This window comes from Rhincodon typus, chromosome 14, assembly GCF_021869965.1.
Source record: "Rhincodon typus isolate 14 chromosome 14, sRhiTyp1.1, whole genome shotgun sequence".
NCBI classification, from domain to species: domain Eukaryota; kingdom Metazoa; phylum Chordata; class Chondrichthyes; order Orectolobiformes; family Rhincodontidae; genus Rhincodon; species Rhincodon typus.
In genome coordinates, this window is record NC_063345.1 from 22,753,719 (window position 1) to 22,774,716 (window position 20,998).

The following is a 20,998-nucleotide window of genomic DNA, read 5'->3' on the forward strand; positions in this document are numbered from 1 at the left end:
GCCATCTGAATTCAACATGGATGGATAAAGAAAGACAAAAGCCAGCAACCCTGCACCCCAAACTCCATTCAAAAATCATAATATAGAATGAGGTGGAGGCAAGAATTGAATATGAAACCTCAGCAAACAAGGAGCTAAAGGAGATTCCACCTGCCATTGAGCAGACCACAGGTGAACGAATCCGATGCTTTATTAACCAAATGAACAAACACATCCTTTAATTCACCACAAGTTGTGTAACTGGAAATTAACCAGCAATATTAAAAGCAGTATTTTATGTGCATTTTCTGTCCATCGTTCTTACCTAGCGGACTTCAAGGGTTGCTTTAAACTTCAGACTCTTCACGCTGGTCAGTTATTTCTCTCCTCAATTCTCCATACAATTATCTGTAATACAGGTTGGTCTGGAAGCATTCATCATTTTCTCTCTCAAGGTTTTTTTTCTTTCCATCTGCCCAGCATCAAAATATGAGGCTTGATTTTACCAGAAATCAGATGTGTCAATTTTGGAGAGTTTCAAGGGGGCTTTCGTTACATGTGAAATTTCTTATGCTATTCTGCAAAACTCACCTCACTACCAACATACCAAGGCTCTCCTACTCATCCTATCATCCATCTCGCCAGAAGCACAAGTATGCAGCACTGCTAGGACCTCCTGGCCATAGAAGATGCTAGCTATCCGTAGTGCTGCACTATGTTTTTGATCCATAGTGTGAATAAACAGCACCTGCTGGCTATGGGACCGCCGAAGGTGATGGTTATTTTGGCAACAAGGGTGAATTTTCCAGGTCATAATATATTACTTATGCATCACAGCCATTAGTGGAATTGATTCATAATGTTGCATGATGTGGTCAAGAGTGCTTGGGGCAAGGATTTAGACTCCACTCAATAGGTCAGTGAAAGTTCACACACAGCATTTTGTGAGCACAGACAGGTTTCACCTGTACTGTGAATTTTCACTATACTCATGTGAGCACGTGACAATAAACCTAATTCAATTCAACAAAGATTATAGACAATAATCAATTTGAGTGCCTGACTTGATAATCAGTAAATCCATCAAGTTCATTGCATTAAGAAGTCACTGATGCTGGGGGTTCAGCATACGACCTCCAATCATTTTGTCAACAGGCAGCAATAACAAAAAACAGAAATGCACACATATTAGATTTTGAAACAGAAAGGTTTAAGGGCAAGATTTTGCTGGGCTCAGGCAATTATGATGATAAATGTTATTTTGTTCTCATGAAGCAAGACAGCCCACTAATGTAGGTGCTTTTATTATCTTGTATTAATCTGCAATAACTAGTCATATGATTGAATTATCCCTGAGGCTGAGCATATATGTTGCTTTCCATGTTCACTTGTTATAAAACAGCCTAAGCTCATTTTACCAAGTATTTTGTTACTTAACTATTGGAAGCACTCATGAAGGGTTAAAAACAATTATATCATGTTTTTTTAAGTAGTATAATTTAATTGGTGGTAACTTTTTTTTACTCATTCACCAGATGTGGGCATTGTTGGATAGACCAATATTTATTATGCATTCATAATTCCCCAGAGAACAGTTAAGAGTCAACCATATTGCTGTGGGTCCAAGTCACAGGTAGGCCAGACCAGCGAAGGACATTAATGAAACAGATGGGTTTTTCCCTCAACAATCAACAACTTCATGGTCATCAGTAGACTCTTAACTCTGGATTTTTATTGAACCTGGGTCCCCAGAACATTACCCAGGTCTCTATCAATCTATCAACAATACCACTACGCCGCTGTCTTCCCATATAAAGTAAATATAGGGCAGTGCAGGTCAACTCCAGCTTGTAAAGTATATGGAAAAGAACAGGAAATGATACTTTCAATGAAGCTGAAAAAGGATCTGAAGTACACCTCAACCTTGCATCACAGACTAGTGGCTATCTTTAGTTGGGGGGGGGGGGGGGGGAAAGAGAGAACGGAAGTATAATGGATTAAAAACAAAAACAAAGTTGCTGGAAAAGCTCAGCAGGTCTGGCAGCATCTGTGAAGGAAAGAACAGAGTTAACGTTTCGGGTCCAGTCACCCTTCCTCAGAACTGATAGTGGCTGGGAAAACGTCAGTTTATATGCAGAAAATAGGGAGGTGGGGTAGGGAGTAAATGATAGGATACAGCCCAAAGAGAGAGAAAGACAGTTGGACAGACAAAGGAGAGAGAGATAGCAGGAACTGCCAATGCTGGAGATGTTTTCTGAAGAAAGGGTCTAGACCCGAAACGTCAGCTTTCCTGCTCGGCCTGCTGTGTTCATCCAGCTCTACACCTTGTTATCTTTGGACAGACAAAGGAGTTGCTAACGATCAAGCTGGGAGGGTGAGGAGTTGTTAATGGGGACTGTTAGTGACTAACAACAGGGGGAGTGTAATGGCAGGTTATGTGGTAACAAAGTATAATGGATTGCCCTTGGAATCTCTCATTGAGTCCAAGCTGATACATTTAGTGATGGTAAACTGGAAACAAACCAACTTTCCAGGGAGCCAATTGGGCAATATAGTAGGGCACCATTGTATGCCAATGAGAATGCACAGTCCACATCAAATAATCAGAGAAGCTGACTTCTCTGTAATTTGGAGGTTGTAAAGTATGGTGATAGATTTCCAAACGCCAGCCATTTGCAGTACCTAAAAATCCAGGATTAATCTTTAATAAAAATAGGGGGAAGGGAATGTTTACTTGCCCAGTGGATAGTATCATTCCTTATACAATTACAGTTACTGTAAATTTGTCTGTGGAATGAAAAAGATCGAGCACAAGTTCCTACAAGGCTTACTGAATAAAGGTATCTTATGAATATGGTAAATAGCCATTCAGACCATTTTGTCAGATTCAATCACTGGATTGTTTCCTAATCAGGCATGGGGAGACAATGGTTTAGTGGCATTACTGCTCGACTGTTAATCTAGAGACCCAGACAATGTTCTGGGGATCCTGCCACTGTAAATGTTGGAATTTGAATTCAATAACTATCTGGAACTAAGGGTCTAATGATCGTGAATCTGTTGCCGATTGTTGGGAAAAACACATCTGGTTCACTAATGCCCTTTAGGGAAGGAAACCGCCATCCTTATCTGGTCTGGCCTACATGTAATGTGGTTGACTCCTAACTGCCCTCTGGGCAATTAGGGATGAGCAATAAGTGCTGCTTGGCCAGTGACACCCTCATCCCGTTAATGAATAAAATTTAACAAAAAAAGTACTACAAACATAAAAACTGAATCATTTGAAGTTTTTACGATTTGATAATTCCTGCCGAAAAGTCCATGTATAGAGGACAGGATTTGCATTGTTAGTAGCTTGAATGACAATACCCCCTCCTGAGTCCAAACTCCCACGTGAGAGTGACCTTTGTATTAATTACAACTTTCAAACACCTGGTGGATAATGGTGAGAGAGGACACTGGAAATAAAAATGCAATACAGAACGAAAGCTGTGAAGTAATGTGGAACGGAGGTTTAAAAACCAGACCATGCTATAGCAGTGCCCTTGTATTACTAGTCAGTTGTTATAGTGAGCTGTTGCTGGTCGGCCACCCGCTGAGCCAGCCTTCGCTTGGTCACACCCCCCGCCTCGAAACTCCAGACATTGTTGTGGTCGGCCAGCTGCTGTGGCGGTTGGACTTTAGTGGCTTTCCCCGAAAGTGGGAGTTGCTTGAGCGCGAACAGCGGGCGGCGAAGAAGAAATGGACTCGGTGTTTGTGACAGTCGGTACGACCAGCTTCGACGAGCTGATCCGAGAAGTGTCTTCGGAAAAGGTGACACGGGTGAGTTCACTCCCCTCAAGGGGCCGGGAACGCGAAGTATCGACGGACTCGTCAACAAATGACATCCGGAGGCGGGAGGCAGGCGGCAGGCCACCAATCAGGAGCGTAGGAGGTGGGGCCAGGTCCCGGGGTTTCGGGGGGATGGTGGGAAGGAGGAGGAGTTGGGGGGGGATGAGAAGGGGTACCACCACCTTTGCCAAGGCATTTCGTGATGGGCAGTAAATAACATCAAATCAAGTTTTCCCATGTAAATTCCTACGTCTGAAGTCTGACATAAAACCAAAAAAAAACTGTGAAGCTTGGAGACCTGGAATAGCCAACCCTGGTTAGCCTCCCACATACTGTATCCATTACCCAAGGTTATCCAAAGCTCTGCCACCTGTGTCCGAACCTACACCAATGTTCACACAAAGTCCCTGTGCTCACGGGCTGACATCGAGTCCCAGTTAAATGATGGCTTGATTTCAAAATTCTTGTGGCAATTACATAAAATCTCCAGCACTGAAATTAGTCAGTTGGCCAAACTGATCTATGACTGTGTTTTCTTGATGTCCCTTCATTGCTTATCACCTCTAGTCCCAATTCTGCCCTCTTCAGCATGTCAAATTCTAATTGTTTCATATTTCAAGACCATATCCTTAGTTGACCTGAGGCCAAATTTTGGAATTGTTTTCTTGTATTCCCTGCATTCTTTCTATAAGCCACTACTTAAGCTTTCCTCTTTTGGACAAGCTTTAATTCATCTGCATTAATAGCTCCTTATGTGGCTTGTCAGATCTTGTGAAGGTCCTGATGTATTTTATTACTTTTTACCACTAGTCCAGTTTCACAATTACTATGCTACTATCCCCGGTATGTCCAGAAATAACTATTTACTGAGTTATTTATGCTATTTTATTTTAAAAATAAGAGTAACAATTGGTTCTCAGGCACCCTTCTTGTCTTGTGATTTCTACAAGATTTGTGCTTTTAATCCAGCAATATCCTGAAGTTGTTTCTAAACAATTATCAGATGCATGTAATTCAATCCTTAAAATGTATTTAACTTGTCTTTGCACAGCTATTTGTGCTGAATTGATGTAGCAACATTCCACATTGATTTGTTGCTGATTCCTACTCTGTTCAGATTTATTGGCCTTCTCCTCATATTGTTTATTGCTCATTCTTAGATTCTACAAGATTTAGGCTACAGAAAACTCATTCTTCAGATCGGCCGTGGTAGTGTTGAACCAAAGACTATTGTTGGAACAAATTTTACTCTTGAAGCTTATAGGTTCAAGGACTCAATAGCAGATGACATTAAAAATGCTACACTTGTTATCAGTCATGCTGGTAAGTATTGATTGCGTTTTAATAAATAAAAGTTTTTTTATTTATTTATAAAGTGCCTTACACAACCAAATGTTTTACAAACAAGGTACTTACTGAAGTATACTCATGATTATAGTACCGAAAACATGGCAGCTCATTTAGGTACAGCATACCCTGCTAACTAGAAGCAGGAAAATCTGAAATCAGAGGTAATGAAGTCCTTGTAAAAAAATACAGAAATTTTAGTTTAAGGATAGGGTAAAATGTAGTGGATGTTGTTTAAGTGAACTCTGTCTATCATTAAATTTAAATCTGAGATTGAGATCTGAAATCAATAAGAAGGATCATAACTATCTGCTAAAATGTTCTACTTGTGGGTATATGTGGTGGCAGTGCATTAACTATGACTTGATCAGTCAGTGGAAAGTGTGTTTAGGATAACATCTTTTTATGTTTGCGCCAGTTATTTTGAAAAAAAATTTTAACTTATGCCTGTGGTCTTGTCCCACTATAAATAATGTAGTGTCTAGAACATGAATGCTTTCCTTGTGTTATGGCTTTAGGTTTAATAGAGGTTTGATCATTATTGAAGATATTCATGAATTCTTCTAATTCTGCCTCCAAGTGAGTGTAAAAACATCACACATCAACACAAATACAGAGGTAACACAGTGCAGAACTGGAGGAACACAGCAGGCTAGGCAGCATCAGAGCAGCAGGAAAGTTGACATTTTGGGTCGGGACCCTTCTGAAGAAGGGTCCCAAAATGAAATGTCAACTTTCCTGCTCCTCTGACGCTGCCTGGCCTGCTGTGTTCCTCCAGCTCCACACTGTTATCTGACTCCAGCATCGGCAGTTCTTACTATCTCTGACAAATACAGAGTTATTGTTATAATGTGACTGCATTACCAAGTAAGTCAGGTGGTGACAGTGAAAAAGGGGACTGCAAAAACCAAATGTAGCCATTGAGGAAAATCTCAACAAGAGCCTTTTTTAAAAACAAACGTGTCTGGATACGACTGCAGTAGTTCACAGAAGTGACTTACCACCACCTTCTCAGGGGCTTTTAGGGATGGACAATACACCTACATCCCATTAAGTGAAAGAAAACAATGATGGTTGAAATCTTATTCAACTATGGGGGCATTCTTAATTGACGTCATTTCTATTGTCACCAACATGAACACAAAATAATCAAGTGTCCCTGGATAGTGAACCAGAAATTGGGTCGATTTTCCTTTACTTATCTCAGCTGCACTTTAGCCAAATATAAACTGTGACTACAATTGTGGATGACTTTGCCTAACAGCTCAGACTGGAGATGGAATTTGTGACCTGACCTGCATTAGCTCATCAAACTCACCAGATGCATTTAGAAGAGAAATTGGCAGTGTTCAGGGTCAAAATTGTCATATTGAAAGTTAACTATCATTAAGCTGTTAATTTAAAATATAATTTTGTTATTTTCATGTAACTCTTACTGAGGCTTGTGGCAATTACATAAAATCTCCAGCACTGAAATTAGTCAGTTGGCCAAACTGATCTATGACTGTGTTTATATTCTGCCTGAGCCTCTTCCAATCTTGCCCTCCTCTTCCTTCACCGTCGTGTATGTATTCCCTTGCATGCATCAATTCTATCTGCTCGAACAGCAAACTTCATTCAGCGTGTGAAGAAATTCCCCTCAGATTCTTCAAGTACTCTGTTACGTGTAATCTCATTTTTATGCTCATGTTCTAGACTCATTCGAATCACAGAAGTGTTGAAGTGCAGAAGGTGGCCATTTGGCCTATTGTGTCTGTACTGGCTCATTAAACTAGCATCGTTACCCAGTACCAATCTCCTGTATTGCCCCATGCTCTTGCATGTTATTTTTATCCAGATAATCATCAAAAACACTCTTGAATGTCTCAGCTGAACCTGCCTCCACGCTTCCAGGCAGTGTATTCCAAACCCTAACGACTTAGAGTGAAAAAAATTTTCCCATGCGGAAACAGTTTGTCCACATCTACACTGTGAGATCCAGTCATAATTTAAGACATTTATCCTGTTAAGAGAAAACATATTATCTTCCTGCTTTCATATTCTAATCTTCTAGAATCCAGTACTTTGGAAATTTTTTATAAGAATTTCAATGATATGACTATCGCTGGCTAGACCAGCATTTATTGCCCATTCTTAATTGTTCTTGAGAAGTTAGAAGTTAGAAAGTTGTTGGGATGCAGGAACACCAACAATGTTGATACCAAGGTAATTCCAGAATTTTGACCCAGCGTATTGAATGAGTAGCAAAATAGATCCAAGGCAGGACAGCATGTAACTTGGAAAGGAAATTGAAGGTATGTGTTTGCTACCTTTGTCATTCTAGAAGGCAGTCATGGATTTGGAAAATGCTGTCAGAATGTTGATCACCTGCTGCATTGCATCTGTAGATACATGCTATTGGCAATATGCGTCAGTAGTGGAGGGAGTTAATGTTGACATTAATGAGTGGGGTATTATTTATTCAGGCTATAGTTTTGAGCATTTGGAGTGTTGTCAAAGCTGCACTTAAGTGGGCAGATGGAGACTATGTTATTACTCCTGATTTATGCCTTGTTAGTAGCATTTTGGGGAGTCAAGAGGGGAGTTACTCGCTGCAGAATGCCCAACCTTTGAAGCATTGAGTCAGCAACACACTTGGGTTTTGTCCCATACTGAGATCCAGTATTAGCAACATGCCCAAGTGACCACTTGCAGATGTAATATTTTTTGACGCTATCAGTTGCCTCAATGACATTAACACCAGGAATTAAATTTTTAAAAAGTACTAAAAATCAAGTTACTCAGTATCATCAAAAGGAATACTGAAAAGCAATGTAGTCGTGTTAGAAGTATTTACTTTCACTTTTTAAAAACTGTACTTAATTTTTCTCTTTACAACACATATCTAGGTGCTGGAAGTTGTCTGGAGACCCTTGAAGCAAGAAAGTCACTCATAGTTGTCATTAATGAAGAGTTGATGAACAACCACCAGTTGGAACTAGCCAAACAGCTGCATACTGATGGGCACCTCCTCTACTGTACTTGCAGGTAGCTATTTATTTGTAAAACTGAAAAGCTAGAAGAGTTAACTGTTGTGGAACTGTTTTTTAAAATATTTTCTTTTTAACACTTGTACCATGCACCTCATTTAAACTGCAGTTTGCATAGCCAACTCTGACCAAAAACTAAGATACAGGGCCTATTATGTGAACGTCACTGAAGAGGAGTGTCTGTGGAAGTTAAAAGATTGTCTGCTTTACTGATATTTTAAAGTACTGATTTCTTAGTTGTGCATACATGCATGAGTGATTTTTAACACCACCTGCAAGTTCCCCTATAAGCTACTCACCATCCTGATTTGGAAGTGTATCACTGGTACCTTCAATGTTACCTGGTCAAGATTTTGGAATGGTCCCTAATGGTATTGTGGGTCTACTTACAGCAGATGAACTGTAGCAGTTCAAGAAGGCAGACTACAGATGGGCAGCTCACCTCTTGAAGCTATTGGGGATGGGCAGTAAACACTGGCCCACCCAGTGATGTCCACATCCCAGGAATGGAATTTAAGAACTAGCATAGTTTAATAAAGGAACTTTGAAATGTACATCAGTTAAGGTGAAGTATTGCTGTAAAAAGGGGTGGTCAATTTGGGATAATAGGACAGCATTACGAAGTAAATCCTTTTAACTTAAAAACACTTGGTTCCTATAGCATATCAGTGACTCCAGGTTAAGCAATTATTGGTCTCGACCCGAAATTCTTAAGGATGCTTTTGATTAAAGTGATTCAGTTACAATAATTGAGGATTGACATTAGAATTGTGGTGGTTTGGAAAATTATAAATGTTTAAAAAAAAATTGATTTGATAACATACAACCTCTCAAGCTTCCTACATGAATCCATTATAAACCAGGACATTAGATTGAAATATTCTGGTTTATTTAACATAGTAAATAAATACTGCATTTGGTGCAGTACTATGTTATCAGGGAGATAGCAAAATTATCTTAAAGTCTATGTACTAAGTTTTATATGTGCCAGTTTACAAACCTTAGAACAAGTGGTGAGCAACTGCATAAAACAAGCTGTCTCTATCAGTCAACTAAAGAGAAAACTTATTGACTATGCAAAAGGTTAGAAAAAAAATTGGTTACCCATTCCAAAAAAAAGCATATGATTTGGAATTCTGGTTCTGCTGCAAAATGATGAGGAATCTGGGCTTCACTGAAACCATGTTGTTTGAACTAGTTATCTATTCCAACTGATCTATCAAATGTTATTATTAATATCACTGCAGGAAAAAGCTACCAATAATAGTGCCTAGACTTTTGAGAGGATTTTATTTAGCTCAGGGAATTAGTGATGGAAGTGAATTATTGTAATGTATTCCACGTAAGTTGACATGGTCACCCTTTTATTTAAAATCTATGGATTCTGGATGATGCATTATGACTGATCTACACGGTGTACACATTTTTTAAGAGTTACAATGTACATTGGTTTTACGAAGACAATGTTCTTTGCGTAAATGTGTACCATAAATTAGTTACTTTGTAAGCAATGTATTAGGTAAGCTCTGTTAAAAGGTGCCACGATGTCTTGGCCAAGTTCATCACAGTGATGTTTCAGGAAGTAAAAACTGCTACAACAGATTTTTTTGCCACATTTTTAACTTGTGTTGTGATTCTTGTTTCAGCACACTTTCTGAAACGTTACAGAAATTGGACTCCACATCCCTGAAACCATTTCCTCCAGGACACCCAGAAAAATTTTCAGCATTTTTGGATAAAGTCCTAGGATTTCAATGACATTGATAGTAGATTTAAAGAATGATGGACTTTTTCTTTCTACTTATTTGTTACCAATTAAAAAAATTGGTGTTCAAAACTGAACAGCCAAACCCATCCTTTGGATGGAAATTTTAAAATCCTTGCTTTTGTAAAGTAATTGTATGGAACCAGGAAAAGGATCATTGTCCAGAAGAATTGTACAACATTGATATGTGCAATAAATGTGTCCTTCGCATTTCCTAACTGATGTTCCATCATTTTATTACTTGTATTTCTGTGGTGAATTCTGTTACCTAGAAATTGTTCATGCATTTGTGCAACGTGAAATCGAGAAACAATCATGTATTTTTAAAGATCTATTTCTGCGTGAAGTCTTAACTAGTTTCTTTTTTGACTCCCTTTCCCCTTCTTACTGGAGTAAATTTACACATGCCAACACTCAACAACCTATTCAACATATGTAAACCTAGACCTTGACCCTACAGAGGTATTGAACCTGATCCCAGTTGCTGTATTTGTGTGCAGTGATATTCCGGAATCTCTTGTTATATCTTTGTTAGACGGTGATGGGGTGTCAATATTACTGTTAGTTGCACATTGACTAAAAAGAAATCTCTGACCTCCTAACCCAAAAAAAAAAAAAATCACACTTTCAGACTTGCCAATTCTGCAATTCCTTTAACAAGGGTCGCTGCAGGGGAATCAATAGCTAACGTAAAGAAAAGGTCTTGAATAATTTCTTCAATTTTTGTTCAGTGCGGTGCCTACAGTATTAACCTCTGAGTAATTGTTTGTTTCCAAAACGTAGTTCTAACTTTTGTCAGTTTCCAGCTATCTGCAATGCATGTCACACACATGAGCATGATATAATAGGGGATTGCTTTTTACTGGTGTGAAAAGTCAGTATATGATGGTCAGCATCAAAAGGTCCAACAGCCTGGTTCAATCTCAAACATCTAACAAGGAGAGCGAAAGAGAGTTGTGAGAAAGTTTGCACTGAGAACCAAAGATGGTAATGTCTGTCTTTTCAATACTTAATATGCTGAAATTACTACTCATCTATACTGACTGTTGGAGAAGTGTCAGACACTTCAGAAGAGGGGTCGAAGGAGAGGTGGGTACAGAAATTGGTGTCATATCAATGTGAAAATTGACATTATGATTTATGATTACATCACTGAGGGAGCTGTGTGTGGATTAGAGAGGATCAAGGGATAGCTCCTTACACAACCGTGAGGTAACTGGATCTGAGAAGAGACACCATTGCAGTTATTGCTTACACCATGATTAGACAGACAAGAGCAAAATCAGGCAATGTAGTCTCACACAGCTAGACAAGTCGAGACAAACATGGTAGCAGAATATAGAACTTTGGAACATAAGACTTAGGAGCAGGAGTAGGCCATTCAGTTGTGCAGCCTGTTCTGCCAATCATAGTTGATCTGGTTATGTCTCATTTCAGTTTCTGTCCAACTCTCATATCAATCAGAAATCTGTCCAACTTAGCTTTGACTAGATGCAATAACCGAACTTCTGTTGTTTTCTGACAGAATATCGAACCACCTTCAAAAAAAAAAAGCATTTTCCTCATCTCCATCTTAAAAGGAAGGTATCTTATTCTGAAACTTTGTCCCCTAATTCTAGGCTCCCACACTAGTAGAAGAATCCTCCTGGTATCTACCCTATCAGGTCCCCTCAAAATCACAATCTGCTCAACTCTGGGTATTGGTCCAATTTGTTTAACCTTTCTTAATAAAAAAAATTTTCGTCACAGGTATGGGTGAAGTGAACCTTCTCTGAATTGTTTCTAAAGCTATTCCATCATTTTTCAAATAAGACAACCAACTCTGTCCATAGTGCTCCAGATGGGATTACTGCATGGCCCTGTATAGCTCAGCAAAACTTCTCCATTCTTCTGTTTCTACTCCCCTTGTAATAAAATATCATTCCATTAACCTTCCTGATCATTTGCTGTATCTGCATACCAAGTCTCTGTCATTAGTATACCAGGACTCAGATCCCACTTCATGAATGAGATGGGCAATCTCCCACCATTTCAACTGTATACTACATCTCTTCTTTGTACCAAAGTGAACCAGTTTGTATTTCCCCTTTGTAGACTCTTACCTCCTTTTGACGGTTTGCTTATCTATTTTGCTGTCATTGGCAAATTTAGCCATACATTTGGTCCCTTTCCTATGTAATTGATAGAGGTCTAAATAGTTGAGGCCCTTCTGACAGTGTAACAGAGGGAATGTTATAGGCTATATATTCAGTCTCTGCTAGCTAATCCAAGAACGATGTAAACATTTTCCCTTAAAACAAAGAATACAAGTACCAGGAGCTGGAGTAGACCTTCAATCCTACTTTGTCATTTAATACAATTGATGGCTGATCTTGAGCCTCAGCTCCACATTCTTGCCTGTTTCTCAGGAAACAGCACAAAAATCTATGTCCCTGCCTTAACAATTCAACAAAGGAGAATACACAGATCTCTAGGATAGGGCCTTCCACAAGTACACAAACCTTTGAAATAATTTCCACTCCTGTCAGAAGCATACTTTTTATCTTAACTACAGAAATGCATTGCAAAACAAAAACTGATGTGGATACTGGATTCAAAATTATATAATTATAGCACATATAAAAGGTGGATTAAAGATCTGTTGTTTTTTAATGGATATCAAGAGGTCCCAAATTAAATGAATTTTGGGAATTTGTGATACAATTAGTACAATGATTGCTGATTTTCAGAATCACAGTGTAACCTCCAATATAGATTCTTCACTTCGACAAGACATTTTCCCTCAGAGATGGACTATTTCTCATCTCAACTATTTATAATGCTGTACTTCAACAAAAATAATATGAATTTACATGGTATCTTTGCATATATATAAATCTCAAATCCATCCAAAATCTCTTACCCTGATACTAACTTGCATAAAGTTCTTGTTCATCCATCAACCAAGTCGCTGACCTCCTACCTTTGAGGTCTGTATGTTCCTCTAACTCTGGCCCAATGCATATTCGAAAGTTTTTTGGCTCTATCAATTGTGTTCATACTGTGGTTCCAAGCTCTAGAATTCACTCCTTAAAACTCCCACTCCTCTACATTACTTGAACACTAAATTTTTAATTATGTTTTGTCATACTGGGAGTCAGTGTTGAATTTTGTTTGACAACACTACCGTGAAGTATTAGTTCAAAGAGTATATAAATAAAAATAGACATGAGTTTCTTTATCATATGTCATACAGTATTTCAAACAGGCATAATAAAAAAATGTATGCAGCAAGTTAATGGGGGAAAAAAAAAAATCAGGCATTGCAAAACCCAGGTGAAGAGGTAGTTTAAAAAAAATCTTGAAGGCAAAGGAGTTATGGGAGGGAATTTCAAAGGATCTATGTGGCTGAAAGCACAGTGACCAATAATTGGGCAAATGGAGGAACACCTGCTTTATTGGAGAATTTTGTTTTTTGTTTTAATTCATAGAATGGTGGTAGATAAGCTCCATGCAGCCCATTACACTGGCTTTCTGCAGTAGCAACTCAGATAGCCCCGGTGTTTTCCACAAACTCTTTCTGTTTAGACACTACTTGTCCTATAGAAAGAAAATTACTTTAAGATGTTTCAGTTCTATGTTTACATTTTGAAGTTATACCAATTTCTGATCTCAAATTTGAGTCCCCCTGTATTTGAGTGTAATTTCACTTGGAACAAAAATCAGGCATTACAACAATAACATTTTTAAAACACATGGAAATAAATGGTCCAATGTTCAAAATAAAAAGAACTTGTATTTATTCAGTACCTTTCACAAACACAAGATGCTCAGAGCTTTACTGCCTATAAAATCTTGCCAATGTTATAGTATAAGAGATGTTACAACCAATTTCCACTAACATCTGACAAACAGCAATGCCACAGTGACCAGATAATTTGATTTTATGATATTAAATTCAGGGGGAATATTCACTCAAGAGTTTCAAAAGGGCCTCACATTTACACAACATGCACTTGCAAAAGAAGGTAGTTATTCTTTCCTGAAATTGATCAGCTCATTCAAGCAGGCACACCATTCAAAAACCAATTACCACCTGGCTGGTTAATAATTTATTGCTTATTTTTCCTCAAACTTTTATTTCTTTTTATTTTCTGTCCAGAGATACTATTACACACCTCCAAATGTTATTTTAAACCCATCATCAAAGCACCTGTGTTTCTAATTAAAAGGGTAATTTATAAGCACAGCCAATCAATTCTTCATTTAAGAAAAATCACTGCAATGATCTTCATGTAAGCCTAATAATCTTATGTTTGACCTGCCTATTTTGTGCCTCTTGGTTGATTGGTATATGAAGTAATTTACATAGATCTAATTGAAAGAAGCAGGTCCAAAACATAAGAAAAAACCCTGAATCTATTAAATGTTACTAAATTGCCAATAAGCCAATCTGAATTATATTGCTTTTAACATGACTTTATTAAGTGCATGTTGTTATTAGAGATGGCCCTGATAATAGAAATCAGGTATATTGTCTATTTTTCTATCCTGGAAAATTTGTGTGGCTTGCATTTTTAAAAAACAATTATCTATTCTAATTTTTTTGGTTAGTGACAAAGTAATTTGAAAGATATAATTGCTGAGTCTGATATTGTGAAAGCTAGTTCCTTTTAAAAATTACTTACAAGATATATGTATCAAATAGCAGCACGAGTCAACTGCTCTGAGTGAATTACTTGATATATGGTGTAGACTTGGATTTCAATCAAGCCCTACTATAGGTTGTCTTTTGTTGTTTTCAGCATTTGATTTTGTTTTTCACACCCATCATTTTTTTTTTTACTCCTAGGTTTCATTCCTATCCCTCAGGTTCTTTCAAGTAGTAAGCACTATTCTCAACTTTTAAAAGTAGGCACTTTCCACAGTCTATCAATATTCCCATTAAGGAACTAGTACTGTCATTCAGATATTTACCAAAACAACCTGTCAGATAATTTTACACAACACACACATACCCTCCCCTCTAGAATGAGTAGGACTTCAACCTACATCTCTTGGTTTAGAGGTAGGGGCACTATCACTAAACCACAAGAGCCCCATTGCTAGATTGTGTGAATATACACCCTACTTTCCTTCCCTTAACTAGCTTAATGACTCATGTCAAGAACAAAGGGTGCATTGCAATTATTTATAAATGTTTTAATATTTTAAATACTCACAAACACTTGGTGTTCATTTTCTGCAAGTTGTAGGGGTCTTTACAGTGGTAGAATCCCTACCTCTGGCATAGAAGGTACAAGTTCAGCTCTCACCCAACAGAGATGTGTGTCAAGATATATCTGAACTGGTTGATTAAAAATAATTACAATGCAAAGTTGCATCATCTTAATGAAAACTGCATCGCTACTTTTCAGCAATAGTCAGTGACTGTTTAAACACTTGGAAATGCATAACTTGATTCAGATGGCCTTTCTTTCCATTATTAAGCTAGTTACTACATTGTGGAGAAAATCCACTTTGTGTTCCTATTAGACAAGATTAGCACTGTTCCTCATGACCTTGGAATGTGAGAGCTGCTGGAAAGCCTTGGGTTGAGGCTGTTAATCAGTATAGAAAAACATTACCTTGACAAATTGCACCTAATATTTAGTACATGGAAATAATTGCTGTTGTTGCAAAGCATTTTATTTCCACTGCTTCTTTTCTGAAGAACTCAACTCCTATTGGAGTTTGTCCAAAAAACTGACCTAGTCAAATAGTGAATAGTAACAGCTGTTTGTCGGTAGAAAGCATTACGATTGAACCAAATTCAACCCACAGCCAAAATCCATGTACAGATACTTCCCAACAAGGATCACTTAACTTTGGGACAGACAACTGTGACCATTTTCTTCTAATATTTCGTTACCTGACAAACACTGAGTTCAATTATAATTGGCTAAATTATCATGAATTAGAAATTGAATCTAGGCTCCCTTATCTGTTGGAGCACTGACCAATGTCTATGGTGGTGGGAATTTTCACTTCTGATTCGTTTGTGCTGTAATATTCTGTGCAGCTCCACATTTTCCAAACCAAGACAGTTTTTTTTTAAAAAAAGACTACGCAGTATCCCCTCTGCTCTATGCAAATAATAGACATTCTTGCGGAGGCATTGGGCCTTTGAATCAATACCAGCATGTTAAAGGGTTACTATTAGCTTTACAATAAGAACATTTTTTCCCTCTCTGTTTAAGTACTACTTGACCCGTGACATCACGGACATGTGAGGTGACGATGCATTTCTTGATTTACCGCGTCAAATATTTAATCTTGCTGTGTGCGAAAGCAGGTTTTCATGAAGATAATGGCCTCTTAAACACCTTGTCATTTAAAGAAAAACATTTGATATGCCTTATGTGAAATGACAGAATTAAGGGCGTCACTTTTTAAAAATTAAAATATAAACATTAAAGGATGAAAGGCTATTGTAAATAATTTACCCCAATGTGTTGCTGTTGAGCTGGAGACAGTGTGTCGGGTGGGCGTGGGGCGTGTGTGTGTGGCGGGGGGGGAAGGTTATTTGTAATCAGTAGGATGTGATGCACCTGGTCTGGCTCGGCCCAGCAGAATAGGGCTACTCAAAAAATAACCCTGATTCTGTCAACCAGAGCTGGGGAGGGGGAAAAAAAAAATCCTTTTTTCACTTCGACAGCGTTTTGCTTTTTAGCTTAAATTCTATCTACCATTTTTTAAAAAAAAAAGTATATTTTTTAAGAGTGGAAAAAATATATGTTGCCTTATGGCGGGGTGGAGAAATGCAGAAGGGGGTTAGAAAATACTTCGGCCAGAAGTCTCTGAATGAAGTGACTATGGATGAGTATCTAAGCAGCCAGGGGTTGTATCGAAAACTCACCGCTAAGGACGGCTCCTGTCTCTTCAGGACTGTCTCCGAGCAGGTAAGCTCTTTGCCAAAGTTTATATTTTCGTAAACGTAACAAACAACAATTAAAACTGTATCGTATTGCATCACTTTTGTGTCCAACCAACTTTCCTATTGACTTGGTGTTTCGTTTCATTGATTTTTCAGAAGAAAACAATTTTATGGTTGTATTTCAGAGAGCTCGAGCCATTATTTTTCTACTTGTCCTCCGCTTGTTGACCAAAACACTTTTTTTTGCATTTTTAACAGCTGTTTTTGACTCAAATGTATCACTTGGAGATCCGAAAAACTTGCATTATTTACATGAGGGTGAACCGAAGTAAATTCGAGACAGTAAGTATTGGTAACTCATTGAAATTCTATAAGTTTCTATAAACAACTTTAAAATGTCGTTTCCGTAGGTATGACCAAGTTGTGATGTAAAATAGGTGATAACGTTAACCATGACTTGTGTCAAGCATTAAATCATTAAGTACTTAAGAGGGCTTATTTTTAAATATGTCTTTGCCCACTTCAAATTGCGTGGGAAAACGTGTTATTAGCGTAGCGTATTAGAGATGCGCAATTTTATGAATTCGGTGAATGCTTGGTTCTGCGAGTTGAGTCTGTGGGCAGTGTCTTACGGAGAAGGCAAATCAAATGATGTGTGGAATTGGTAGATCTAACTATTTTGGCTTCTAGAAATGAGGGGGGTGGTAAACGCTTGAGTTACAGTTACGGCAGTGTGACTTTCTGGTGGCTGCCTTGCTATATATTGACTTGAAATCGATGTAGATATCTGTCTCTATGTAACTGGTCAGAACGTGTACTTATTACCTGTGGAGTAAGCCTAGTAACTTTAAGGCTCTGAAATCCCATGTTCCTTTTCCTGCTTTTGTTTTCTTAAAGACTTTCTCTTAAAGGGAATTTTTCATTGCCTATTGTATGAGATACTTGGGGAATTGTTTATAGAAATATGATTTAGAATTTGTTATATGTTGACTTTAAAAAGTAATTGATTTAGTTTGACTTCTCATGTAGCAGAATTTCACCTTTGCTTTCTCAGTTTATCGATGGCCCTTTTGACAAACACTTGGAACGTTTGAGTGATCCGAAGGTACGTACAATTCATATATCACAATTGTTGGTATGGTTAAAGGCCACCTTGACATCAGTCAGTTGTCACTGTTCAACTGTGGTGTCTATGGTGGGATTGGTGCAGTAAAGAGATTTAGAACACTGAATGGAAAAGTTCAAACTGATCAAATGTAAAATTACTATTTAAAAATGCTTTTCACAACTTGGTCAATGATAAAAGGTAGGCTGCTGGTAGTTAATTGGGTCCAATTTGTCTAGTTTTGTTTTGAATGGGGTATACCTGAGCATTTCTAAATGGTTGGACAGATGGCATTAGCATTATTGAAGCAACGTGGCAAAGGATGCAATGCAGGTTTAAATGCTATGGCTGGGATGTTGTCGACTTTATTTTTCCATGTATCTGATGCAATCAGCCCATTCTTGATGCCATATAGTGAATTGGTTGAAAACTGGCATGTTTAAATGTGAGAATATCGGGAAGAAGTTGGAGTATCACTTGGCACATTTAGTTGAAGATTGTAGAGAACAGATCAGCCTTTTGCATTCAGATCCTGGGTTTGGAATGAGCGCTGAGAATGAACAGTCTTGTGTTTTAATTCTGCACTATTATTCACTACTTTATGTAGGAGGTTGGCAAATCTTTTACTTGACTTTTTATGTCAGATCACTTATTGCTCTATAATTTTTCAATCCACTTAAGTACGGTATGCAAATAGTTCACTCTGGCTTCAGTAAATTTGCACTTCATTTTCAGATGTGACACTTGTTTCTGTTAAGCTCCTCTATACTCCTTATTCCACCAGGGTAGTGATGTGTAATGGAGGGTGAGCAGTTTGGCCATGTGTTTATAAGCTGCTGCTGGCAAGTAGATCCTTGCAGATGCCCAGTTTTGAATGCCATTATTGGTGTTAGTTCTGTCCTTCTGCAATCCTGTTGTTTAGGACTCCATCAGTAGTGGTTCCTGTTACATATGGGGAGAAGTAATGAACAGAGCTCCTGTTCTGCTTTTCCACCTAATCTACTGACCAACGATGGTATTTTACAATGAACTGTTTGACTCCTGTGAGTTTTTAAATTGTCTGGAGTGGGCAAGTGACAGGTTTCTAAAAGTTTTATAATGCATTGTCAGGCGTTTAACAAATACATAATGGCACATTCTTAATTGCATGGATGCGTATGCTCAGAAAAAGATGATTATAAAAGTACTATGCTGGTGATGACTTAATCAGGCAGGTTTATAATTTTTCTGTCCAGTGAAGAACAACTTTGGTAGTTTAGAAGGATGGATTTGCTCTGTTTATCGCAGCAGTAGATCTCTTATTACATCCAATGCAAGTTCAAAAATATAGCCTGGATGCAGTTCCCCATGTAGTATTTTAGGTCAACTTAAGTATTTTCTGGTTTAAGAGTGGGCATTCGTACGTAGGGTTCCCCCTTTTGGCAGAGATGTTTCTACTGTCTGAACAGAATATGCCTTGTTAAAAGCAGTTTCAGAAATATCGCCTCTGTCATATGACCAGACCATCATTCATTGTCCTTTTAAGCTTCTGCTGGTTAAGCTGTTACCAGACCCTGGAGCCTGGTTATGACTTGTATGTCCTCTTGATAAAAATGAAGCTTTTCATGCTCAGTTTCTGGATTTCAAATTTGGAGTCTTGAAGGCTATGAAAATAATATGAACCCAGTTGTCTTTTTTGATTAGTTGAAACAATACTGACATTATCACCGGAAGCACCAAGACTTGTCTAGTTATGACCTTTGGATCAGTGTTCTTCCATTTACATTTGTTGGCCTGAAAAGATAAATTCCATTTTTGTTTACAGGAAAGTCTCCTTTTCAAATTTATGCTTTAGTTTGTATTACATGAGCATAACACACTGCGGAGCCATTCTGAATAATAGACATTGGCATGCCCTCCCACGAGTGCACCTTCCTGTGGTGCTTTCTCCAAGGAGTGTTCAACACGAAAGAATACTAATAGATCTGAAGTGGATGATAGTCAGTATATGGGATACAATTAATGTCAAGAGTCTAAGTCAGATCAATTACTTAGCTAAAGATTAACAGTTGATGGGTGTTGACTGTATTACAGCACAAATGGGACAGCTGTGATACTGAGATGTATAGTCAGATCTTAAAAAAAAAAGCTTTTTATTGTAACTATTAAATGTTAACTCTTATTCTTAATTCTTACTTGGATCCACCTATCAGATGAGGACATTGCTGCCTAATGTTGGCAAGAAAATGGGTGTTTCTTTTTGCAGGTGAGTTAGGGGGGTCTTGTGGTGCAGGTAGTGTCACTACCTCTAAGCCAGGCCTCCTGGCTTAAAGTCCCACCTGCTGCAGAGGTGTGCAACAACATCTCTGAACAACTTTATTAAGAAACTGCGTGACTTCATAAGGTCAGAGTCAAGTATTAGGGCTGCCAGGGTCACATCTTCATACCAAGGTTTCATTGATTGCACCTGTGGCTTCTACCACCTCAAGAAATGAGGAGTAGATGTGTAGGAATACAAAAACCTTGATGTTCATTTCCAAGTTACAGACAGTCCTGACTTGGAAAAATTTTGCTGTTCTTTCATTGCTGCTGGGTCACAACCCTGGGCCTGCCTGATAGCTAGAGATGGAGATATAGTGATGGAGCTAGAAGTATACCATATTGCTGCCACTTCTGGTACTATGTTTGGAATCTATTTTAATTGGATGTATAAAAGCAGTTCATGTGCACTCTATTACTTTGGGCACTCACTGCTTACTGGCTGCTTAGATATTTTTAACAACCTGTTCAAACCATTGACACTTGTCTGGAACAGGTAGGATTTGAACCCAAACATTCTGGTCCAGTAGTGGGGACACTTTTATTGTGTCACAGACCCCTCAGTCCTGTTTTGTAAGCTTCCACTGTTTTCCAGCCATTTCCATAAGGATATTGTGCCTAGTATCACCTGTGGATCCAACTATGAGCTTTTTATTGTAACTTTATTAATGTTATGTATTATTTATGGATCTTTGACTACACATCTCTTGCATCTCAGCTGTCCCATTTTTGTGCTAAGGTATTTTTAA

The 20,998-nt window shown here is 38.2% G+C and overlaps 1 protein-coding gene across 1 annotated transcript in view; it reads left to right on the forward strand.

Annotated features, from left to right (window-relative positions):
• The first annotated feature begins 1,465 nt into the window (after nt 1–1,465).
• alg13 (ALG13 UDP-N-acetylglucosaminyltransferase subunit) overlaps nt 1,466–20,998 on the forward strand; it is a 79,578-nt gene continuing 60,045 nt past the window's right edge. Inside the window, exons 1-7 of the mRNA XM_048605289.1 lie at nt 1,466–3,801; nt 4,971–5,133; nt 8,046–8,184; nt 9,833–9,941; nt 16,548–16,871; nt 17,105–17,188; nt 17,901–17,951. Of these exons, the coding sequence (XP_048461246.1) occupies nt 3,721–3,801; nt 4,971–5,133; nt 8,046–8,184; nt 9,833–9,941; nt 16,548–16,871; nt 17,105–17,188; nt 17,901–17,951 (951 nt within the window). The 5' untranslated portion in view covers nt 1,466–3,720. The remainder of the gene's footprint in view (nt 3,802–4,970; nt 5,134–8,045; nt 8,185–9,832; nt 9,942–16,547; nt 16,872–17,104; nt 17,189–17,900; nt 17,952–20,998) is intronic.